Here is a 10,956-nt window from a genome sequence, read left to right on the forward strand (position 1 = left end):
TAAAAATATTATAAAATATTATTTATTTATTATTAAAATAAATATATAATCAATTTATTATATTATATCATTTATCAATTATTCAGTGAATGATAAATTTTTTTCAAATCATAAAAAGCCACGTTGGCATATATGTATAATTTTTGACATGACATCTCCCGATCATATAAAAATATTTTAGTATTAGTATTTATTATTTAACCATTAATTTATTAATTATTTAATTTTAACGTTCACACTACAACAAAATAAGTAATTATTTACTAAATTATATATTTTCTTCATTTAAATTTATGATTAAATACATATAAATTTTAAAATATAATAATACAATTGTTGAATCCAATAGTCCACTTTATCGGGAAAAAAAATAGTGTGATGTGAAATCCTGTCCAGGAATTTCATAACCAAACAAAAAAGCTCGCAATGTTGCACCTGTGTATTGCGAGTTTTATTCTGTGAATGGGCAAGTTTATTTCTATTATCGCTCCTAAAAAATCCATTAGCCAAAAACCTAAAAAATCCATTAGCAAAAAACGTCTCCCCGCTCTCTTAAAAAGTTCCTCAACACAGTGTAGTTTAAGGGGGAGGTCTGGCCATTTGGCCATCAACCTTCCCTCTGCCTCCCTTCCGTTAGATCATCATTTTGTAAGTTTTTAACTAGTTTTCGTTGTCCTAGTTTCCTTCAGTCTCCCTTTAGAGTCTCAGTGCCTCTCCACTAGATGGGGCTTTTGTGTGTTTGCTTTTGGGATGCATGCTGTAGTGAGCTCTCTTGATGCGAGTGGTGAAGCTCTTTGGAGTAAGATTGGCAGGCAGCTTAGAAGGTGGATACCGTTTTTAGTCATTGTTGCCTTGCTGTTCCTGGTTCGTCCGGCAATACATCTCCCCCGCTTTCTTCATCTGGGCTTTGAGGGTGAGTAGGAAATTGTGTTTCTTTCTGCATGTTAGTTTCTCCAATCTACCTGGCTGCTTTCTCCTTTGATGGCAATTGATGTGTTGCTGGTGGAAGAGGTTATGGTGGCTGTGATTGAATATGGCAGAAGGTCGCTGATGAAAAAGAGATATGGATCAACCCGATTAGTCTAGGGCTCCAAGTTTCTTTTGATTTTGAGTCTCTTCTGAATTTGGGTTGATTTGATGTAATTTTTATTCTATGAACTTGGCTTAGTAATCCTTATTTGGCCTGGTAATCCTTATTTCAGTAATGAAATATCATTTTCTGATAAAAAAAAGTTTGTTTCTATCATATGATAAATAAAAAGAAATTTCTATTACCATTCACCAACAACTCTATAATTAAAGTTGATAGAAAAAGTAACTGATAAATATACATATCAATTATTAACTGTGTCTAACAGTTAAATTAAACATCCTCTAAAATTAACAGTAGCATCATTACTTGCACAGGAAACATAAAGCTCCAAATAGCAGATTTCATTACAGTTATTGTCATAATTAATTTGCCAGAACCCAACTGTACCTGGAGAATTTGGGTAAGCTACCCTACTATTTGTTGGTCAATGGTCATCAGCAATGAAGAAGGCCATTAATGTAATGAGCTCAGTCCAGAGAATTGTAGCCACTGACCCACTGTTTGGGTTGGCCGGCCATTATTTGGGTTGGACTCAGAATCGGACCAAAATTTATTTCATGCAATAATATTTTATTCATTTATAATTTGATGGAATAAATTAAAATAATATGTAGAAAAAATAATTATTTCATAATAAAAATAAAGTGAAATCTAAAATCTTGAAAATAAAGAGTCTAATAATTATATAAAAAAAGAATCGATCAAATCGAATGAATAATAAGTTAATTCATATTAATTCATCCAATTTACTATCGACCCCATAGATTTGAATCTCTAGGATGAGGAAACCACAGATACAACTACAAACTAAACCAACATTATTCAACATCATCCAATCTTTGTCCATGTTCTTGGAAACCCATTTTTTATTTCTGTCTCTTGTAAATTTTGGCCAAAAAGGCCTTCAACACCGCTTGCACCGACTTGCTAGGATGAGCTTCAATGGAGGTGGTTAGTTTCTCATAGCTTTCGTTCTCATACTCCGTAAATACCCCCTATTGAATTGAAATTGAAGAAACAGATAAGAGACAGAAACTTGATTTTCAAACAACAAGACCTACTAATAATAATGGCCTAATCACAGGAGGCAAATATTTATTCACCCCAAAATTAATTTGGCAAACATAGTCTAAGGAAAAGCAAGCAAATATTAGTACATTGGCGTTGCTAGAATGAAATGCTAATTTACTATTTTTTATTTCAAAATTGTAAAGCATCCATTTCTTGAGATCCTGCTCATACCTGAAGGTTCAGCTCATTATAGAGAACCTTCACCTTTGCTACACATGCTGGGTCAGCTTTCCCATAGTGCTCCTGAAGGAAATAGCATAGTCAATAAGCAAAGCTACTTTGTATCAGACAAGCAACAAAGAGGATGCAAGGAATGCATCGCTCTTACATATAACACTTTCTTTTGCTCTTCATTGCATTGTTCCAAAGCCTTCACGACCAACCAAGAGCACTTAAAATCTTCAATATCTGTTCCTATCTGAGTTCACAAAAGGACATTTTCAAGAACTCCATTTAGACAAACAGACCTACTTTTCTTCTCTCCAAATATATATATAGTGCATGCTTGCGTGAACTATGTACTAACATTATACATCCACCATACTTGAACTCACCTTACCAATTGTCTCCGGATCACCAAAGCAATCCAAATAATCATCCTGCACAAGGAGAAGAAAAAATACTGAAAAAAAAACAGGTAGATAATTGGCTCAGATGAAATTGATCACCAAGTGTGAACTAAACATGCAATTTACCTTAAAACATTATAAATAACAATACAGGACAGAGACATCCTGTTTGGACCTATTTCTGTCACTTAACAACATAACTCAAGACCTCCATTTTCAAGGAAAACTTAATGCAATTTATGATTCAACAAAGACAGAGAAAAGGAAAATCCAGGAAAAGTTCAGGTAATCATGTCTAAAATTACCTGCACTTGGAAGTAGATTCCCATCTGTACAAGAATGTTTTTTACATCAATATGATTATCCAGATTCTCACCCACCATTAGCAATGCACAAGCAACCTGTATAATTTTAATGTGCGAATGGAATGGTCAAACCACAACTAAGCCGCTAAATTTTTGGCGGATATTGTTCCTTTTAAGAGAATAGTGCGATGAGGAAAGCTAACAAATCAGGATGTGCATACTCACAGGAAGGTAAAATGAGTAGTATGCAGTTTTGTACTGAACAATTCGCCGGTGACTGGATAAATTCCCAACCAATATATACATTAACAAACAACATCAATTCAGGAAAGAAGAAAACTTGAAAAGATAACTTTTACCTATTCAAATATTACTTGAAAAGTAAATTACATGCTGAGATTCAAAAGCATAACTAAGCTTTTCACACCAATCCACCACAAGAAATTGTTCTAAAGTCAAACCTTTTCACTTGTTCATAGCCAATTAACCGAGAATGTTTCAGGCATCAAGCCGTTGGTGCAATACACACAGCTAGGTGATCAACAGTTGATTACATACATTTATGTACGTAGCTAATATGTTTTATTTGTATCTATTCCTTGTCAATATATTAGTGAGATTGATTTCAAATAATAGCCTCAAAATAGCTCAATTATAACACGATCTTTGTACATGCAACTCTATGGTACATGCAACTCTGGTTTTTTCCCGACAAATTGTTCACACTAGCTCATTTATTTTTGTTGTGATGCTTATGAACTTACCAAACACACAAGAATTCTCATCCTTCAACAAATAATAAAACTTTGATTTCTTTTATGACTATTCACTCTGATGTATGAGGACTCACTCAAACAGTCTCTTTATTTGGTTATAGATGGTTTGTTACCTTCTTGATTGTTGCATTAAGATAACTTGGATTTATTTGATGACAGCAAAAAGTAAAGTATTTTCTTATTTTCAACAGTTTCATAAAATGATTTGTACTCAGTTTAATGCTCAAGTTAAACTTCTAAGAACTGATTATGGTACAAAATACATGAATGAAATGTTTCAGTCTCACTTAGTTTCATGTGGGAGTTTTACTTCAGACTAGCTGTGTTAACACTACTGCACAGAATGGGGTGTTTGAGAGTAAAAATAAATACTTACTTGAAGTAACTTGGTCTCTTACGTTCACTATGAATCTTTCTACATCTTAGTGGGGGGATGCTGTTCCTTTTACAGCATATCTTATCAATCGAATGTCTCTTTACACCTTGAACTTTAAGAGTCCTTTAGAAGCTCTTCAAGGTAAGAATTCTTATACAGTTACTCCAAAAATCTTTGATTGTGTTTGTTTTGTTCATAAGTCTAATGTTGAGAAATTAGAACCTAGAGCTCTGAAATGTGAGTTTGTGGGTTATTCTGAAACTCAAAAGGGGTATAAGTGTTATCATCCTCTTTCAAGGAAATATTTTGTGAGCATAGATATCACCTTTAGAAAATCTGAACATTATTTCCAGTCACTTCTTCAAGGGGAGAATAAAAAAGAAGAGGTTATTTTCCCTACACCTTTTCAGAGAGAGATTATTAAACTTGGACCTAATCTAATTAGCTCCTCAAACAATTGCTTCTCAACCTAGAGAAAGATTCAATAGGGTAGATTTAAGAACTTACAATCGTTGTGAAAAGACAGATACAGTCATTGAGCAAGATACACCAGATTAGTCAGAACCCCTAGATTTGGCTCTTAAACATCCTAGTCCTGAGGAGGTATGTGGCGAGTCTCCTTCTAATTCTTAGTCTAATTCTGATTCTTCTATTAATGATCTTGATCTTCCTACTACTCTTAGAAAATGAGTCAAGACCTATACCAAACATCTTATATCCCATTTTGTTTCCTATGACCCTTTGTCCTCTATCTATAAAGCCTTTGTGTTGTCTATTTCTTCTATTTTTATCCCACATGATTGAAAGAAAGCATATCTTGATCCAAAATGGAGGGTAGCTATGGTAAAGGAGATGAAGGTTTTGACAAAAAATGAGACATGAATCTTGTTACTCTTTTAGTGGGAAAAAAATCAGTTGGATGCAAATGGGTATTCACTATAAAGCATAGAGTTGATCGTTTCATTAAAAGATACAAGGCAAGATTAGTAGCAAAAGGCTTCACTCAATCATACAGGGTGGACTATCAAGAGACTTTTGTTCTTGTTGCAAAAATGAATACTATCAGAATCTTATTATCATATGCAACAAATCTTGAATGGAATCTACAGCAGTTTAATGTCAAATGCTTTTTCGCATGGTGACTTAGAGAAGGAGGAGGTGTATATGAAAATTCCTCTAGGATTTGATAATCAAAAAACTGAAAGGAAAACCTGCAGAATGAAGAAGGCATTATATAATCTAAAGCAATCACCAAGAGCATGGTTTGACAGGTTTAGTGAGACCATGATTTTCTTTAGATATTATCAAAGCAATGCTAATCATACTCTATTTATGAAACATCGTAGAGGTATGATTACACTACTTATCGTTTATGTTGATGACATAGTTGTGACAGTAAATGACAAGGAAGAGATTGCCAATCTGAAAGAACTCTTGGCCCGTGAATTTGAGATTAAAAACTTGAGTAAATTGAAGTACTTCCTTGGAATAGAGGTGGCCAAATCAAACCAAAAAATCTTCACTTCTCAAAGAAAGTACATATTGGATCTTCTAGAGAAAACTAGCATGTTAGGCTGTAAACCTGATGAATCTCCTATGGAAACTAATAACAAACTACAAGCAGGAGTTGGAGAATCAGTTGACTTTGGGAAATATCAGAAGTTAGTTGGGAGATTGATTTATCTCTCTCACATTAGACCAGATATAGCCTATCATGTGAGTCTAGTAAGTCAATACATGCATAATCCTAGAAAATCTCACTTCGAGGCTGTCTTTCGCATCTTGAGGTATTTGAAATCTGCACCTAATAAAGGACTTCTTTTCTCAAAGCATGATCATCTCCAGATAAAAGCTTTTACAGACGCAGATTATGCTAGATCTCTTAATTATAGAAGATCAACATCAAGTTATTGAACCTTTGTTGATAGGAATTTAATAACTTGGAGAAGAAAGAAGCAAAATGTGACAACAAGTTTGAGTGCTAAGGTGGAATATAAAGCCATGGCACATGGAATCTATGAGCTATTATGGTTGCGAAAGTTGATGGAGGAGATGAAGTTATTAGAAACAAACAGCTTGTCCTAATTTTATGACAACAAAGTTTTTATACGTATTGTGAACAACCCAGTTCAATATGATCGAACCAAGCATATAGAGATTGACTGGCACTTCATAAAAGAGAAAATAGTAGATGGATCTTTGAGTGTCTCTCATGTGTCTTCAAAGGAACAATTGGTCGATGTGTTTACTAAGATTCTAAGCAGCAAATTGTTCCATACTCTAGTTTGCAAGTTGGACATGTGTAATATGCATGAACCAACTTGAGGAGTATTGGAATTTGTAGTGTTGTATTACTGAATTATAGAGATTTTTATTCTTTCCTATTTATGTTAGTCTTCCATTGTATATGAGATTCCCTTTCTTTGTGCATTTAGGATTCCTTCTTTAGGTTAAATCTTTTGTATATAAATACCACCGACATATACAGAGTCAATATAGTGAAATAAATAATTTTTTTGCCGAAAAATAATTGTTTCAACAATTTTATTTATGAAAAGCAGTTAAATAGGCATGGTGGTAGGTCAATCCTACATTATTGCTTCAATTTTTTTGTTTTGTGCTAGGGGATATTTCATGCAAATTTTTACTAGCATTTTTATTAGTACGGATATGGGTTTTGAAAAACTTTTTAAATTGTTCTTTGTACACATGTTACATTTCATATTAATTGTTTATAGTATGGATATGGCACCCGAAATTTTGAAAAATGTCCATACTGCCCTACAATCTTTATTTTCATTTATCTTTGTCATTCTTACTTTTGGCTCCCCAATCTTAAAAATTTAGTTCCACCCATAACTTTAGGATATATATATATATATATATATATATATATATATATATATATATATATATATATATATATATATAGATATATATATGTCAATGGTTCACTCACAGTGACGAAGTGTATTTAGATAAATCCTTCTCTCCTTCAAGTGCTGTAATCAAATCAATCATCTCCCCTGAGGCTGTTCGAAACTCCACCTGCAAGCTTAGCATGAATAAACTATAATCATATTGCCATATTTGCAACGAATTAATACAAACATTAGCAAGCCAATTACCTCATTAAACAAATCTAGAAGATCTACATAGTATGCCTTCCCTCGGAAGTGCTTTTTAAGAATCCTGAAAATGTGATTGCCAAGCAAAATTCCATCATTTATTGCAATCAGACCAACCTTCAAAATACAATTTAAAAAAATTCATTGTTCCACCAGCAACAGAAACCTTAAAGACAGTGGAAAAGACAAGCTCAGAATTAGCACATACCTTGGGGACCCTAAACCAGCAAGGCTGATCACGTCGTGTATGAGCACTATCCATAATGTCATCAAGGACAAGAAAATAGGCTTGAAGCTGCAATAGTAATGAAAAAAAGAATAAGAAAATTATGCCTTTAATGGAAAAATGCAAGTTGAACTATTAGACTTGTCAAACATCCTAAGAAGAGAAAACCAGTGGTTCTCATGGCCATACCCATTCAATACACCAACCAAGAGCACTTGCAAGAAAGTTTTCTTCTTCGGTTAATTCCTGTTCTTCTTTCAACAATTTGTAGCTTCCAAGCACAGAGAGCCCCCTGTTCAGCTTTCCTGGGAAAAAAGAATTACATTTGATAACCATTTCAGTAATGTTCAACTCTTCATACAGTGACCTTTTTTTTTTCTTTTCTGCTTTTCTAACCCTGATAATAGAAGTTTCACAAAATGGCAAGTAATCAGATATACATGGAATAAATTTCTTTAGTATATTGTTATAAATATTCAATTCCTACCTCCAGGCACATTGTACTCCACCAGCTGCAACAAATAGAGCATATGGAAAAGTCAGAAAACCGAACTAAAGCTCCATAAATGCTATTAATAATTGCAAAGTGAACTCAGAGAAGGTTTTCCAACATTAAACATAATCAGGTTAAAAATGCAGAAAATAAGTTTTAAGGGTTAATACTGAGGATGTCTCAATTTCTAACAATGATTAATGAACTTCATAACAAATTGTGGAAGGAAGAGTCATGAGTTAGAAGTGATAAAGAAAAATGGAATGATTTTGTGTTGGACAAAGTCAGGAATACTGGTTATGCATGGCATAATGCATCATTCTGAAAGCTCCAGAGCTAATACTTTATGACAATTCAAAACCATATTTGAATGCTATTGGCTGCAATGGGTCACTGCTGTTTTCAGTTCTCTTAACTGCTATATTTAAAACCAGGAGATCCTCATTCTATATATCTTGGTCCCAGGGCTATATTCACTGCATCAATGATCGATGATAACAAAGAATGGTCTTAAAAGACATTGTGAGCACCAAGAAAAAAAAAATTGTACTGTAAAAATTACACAAACCAAGTAAAATAGCAAAACTTTTTCCCCCTTCTATACAATACTCAGCTAAGAAAGTTTTTTCCTTGATTAAAAAAAGTAGCTAAGAAAAGTTTTGGATGGTGGTGAAATGCTGCCACTAAAAAGCACACTCAACAACACAAGAGCAAAAACCTCTCCGGACTCCATCTTTTATGATTATCCCTATTGGCAAAATGTGTCCTTTCTAGGGAATTTGATTCTCTTTGGGATAACTTCCAAAATTCCCACACTCAGATCAAGTTCTTATTCACTGGTTCAACTTACCAAACTAGCAATCGGTCTTGCACATTTATCGAAAAAATCAACGTCTAATCAGTTGAATTTTCATGTTTGTATATCAGCTAACAAGTAAATTCATTCTTTCATCTCTTTTGAGTGTATATATCGTTCTGGGTTCTTCTTGTTCATATTGTATGACTTATAGAAATCTCAAAAAAAGCAGAATTTCCAAGCTCAACAAGAATCAAGATTCAATCACAACCCCGAAAACAAATCAAGCAAAACAAGAAAATCGAATCAGTGTAGCACAAATAGCTCCAATAAACAATGAGTCTTAAAAAAAGAAATGCAGAGGGAGTGGGATGCACCCGCTCGACCCATTGACGGGAATCTGGTGTCCATTCGAAAGCTGGGTCCTCAAGGAGCTCCTGCTTGAGAACAGAGTAGAACCTCAAGAATGTCGACTTCAGATCAGACATGGATTTAAACGGAGATTAGAGGGAGAGAGAGAGAGTTTGGAATACAAAAAGAGAATGAAGAGCGACAGTGAGATAGACTGGTGTGGAGGGATAAATAACGGTATTCCCTGCCCTTCAGACTTCAATTTCCTCAGTTTTTAAAAAAAGCAAATAAAAATTATAATTATTTTTATTTTCACACCCTCAACTTTATCACAAGAAATTTTTTATTGTATCCATATAATTTATTTATTTATTTTAAATTTATTTTTTGACTAAGTAAAATACAATATTATCATGATAATTTTTAAAAATATTAACACTTTTCTTTATTACAACAACTATAACGCTCAATTATATATTTTTTTAGTTATTTTGATAAATTAAATTTATTTTAATCACTCTTTAACTAAATACTTAAATTATTTAAAAGTTATTTTAAATAATTTTATCAAATAATTAATTAATTATTTTTAAATTAACTTATAAGTTAAAAAATATATTTTAAGTCAAAAATAAATAGTCAAGCCAAATATCCTATAAAGAGCCTAAGCATTTTTTTTTTTTTTTACACTTAAAGACTTGTAATATAATGTTGTTAGCACTTAAGGGCAAAAGTGACTAATGGTGCACTGACAGAGTAATGATGTGGTTGACGTGGTACTAATGTAACACTTTACTCCAACACCTCATCCTGAGCCTCACGGTTTTGTCCCATAGGTGGAATGGATAACTTCTCAGGAGGTCACTCATCCTAGTATTTCTCTTAAGCAAGCACGCTTAACCCTAGAGTTCTTCCAACTTTCTAGGCTATTCCATCAAAAGGCACCTCTAGTGATTAGTTTCCCACATTTTAATATATGATTAGATTTATTCCTGTGCCCCGCATTTCACTACCTTAAGTAGCCTCGCCATCCTAAAAGCCTGTATGGAATTTAATCTCTTAAGCCACTCTCCGTCCTCATCAGACCGTTTTCCCGGGTCGAGTCATCACAACTAACATGGCTAACGTGGCACTAAAATGTTAGCACTACATCGATCAGCAATTTTAATACATTATTTATTTTTGAAACTTAAGTGCAAAATGATGAAAACCACAGGTCCCTTAAATGTCAAAAAAAAAAAAAAGAAAGTTCATTCCTTGAATGCTAAAGTTTAAAAGTACTTAAATATACTTTTCTTAAAAAAATTTTGTATGCTAATTTTAAATTATTATCATTCTTTTTTCGTTTTGAAAAATTTTCCTTCTTTTATGTCATTTTCTTCTCTAAGCAATCCACACTATAACTATAACACCAAGAAATTTTTAAAATAAATTTTAAATATTTAAAATGTTATTTATTAATATTTTATTATTTAATAATATGATTTGCAAATGGTGTCAATATTTCGACAATATTGTTGTGTTATAAATTAGGTAGAGTTAGATTCCCCATATTTGAATTAAATTAATTTATTATTATCATTTATTTGAGTTTGGGCTTTCAGTTGACTTGATTATGGGATTAGTGAATAATAAGGTTTACTACGAGTTTAAGGGATCTTATGTCAGCCCAAGCTCTGGTGCCAATCTAACCCATAGAATTGGGCTATAACAATAATGTCGTAGTCAATTGCATACTATTGTCTGCTTCAACCCACCTAATCTCATGGATT

General features: G+C 33.0%; 1 protein-coding gene across 2 annotated transcripts; it reads right to left on the bottom strand.

The window, feature by feature from the left end:
- Nucleotides 1-1,248: 1,248 nt before the first annotated feature.
- On the bottom strand, nt 1,249-9,468 carry LOC110669040 (farnesyl pyrophosphate synthase 1). 2 transcript variants are annotated; one of them, XM_021830490.2, is made up of 12 exons: nt 9,211-9,468; nt 8,032-8,056; nt 7,734-7,849; nt 7,527-7,613; nt 7,319-7,435; nt 7,150-7,238; nt 3,264-3,315; nt 3,039-3,134; nt 2,719-2,763; nt 2,493-2,582; nt 2,336-2,407; nt 1,249-2,088 (listed from the first exon to the last, which is right to left on the bottom strand). In XM_021830490.2, the coding sequence occupies exons 1-12, from the start codon at nt 9,319-9,321 to the stop codon at nt 1,960-1,962; spliced, it is 1,029 nt and encodes a 342-aa protein (XP_021686182.2). In that variant the 5' UTR covers nt 9,322-9,468; the 3' UTR covers nt 1,249-1,959. The 2 variants fall into 2 exon arrangements, with proteins under 2 accessions (XP_021686182.2, XP_058003125.1); XM_058147142.1 differs by lacking the exon at nt 2,493-2,582 and having other exon boundaries at nt 9,211-9,452.
- Nucleotides 9,469-10,956: the final 1,488 nt, after the last annotated feature.

Source organism: Hevea brasiliensis, chromosome 5, assembly GCF_030052815.1.
Source record: "Hevea brasiliensis isolate MT/VB/25A 57/8 chromosome 5, ASM3005281v1, whole genome shotgun sequence".
Lineage (NCBI taxonomy): Eukaryota > Viridiplantae > Streptophyta > Magnoliopsida > Malpighiales > Euphorbiaceae > Hevea > Hevea brasiliensis.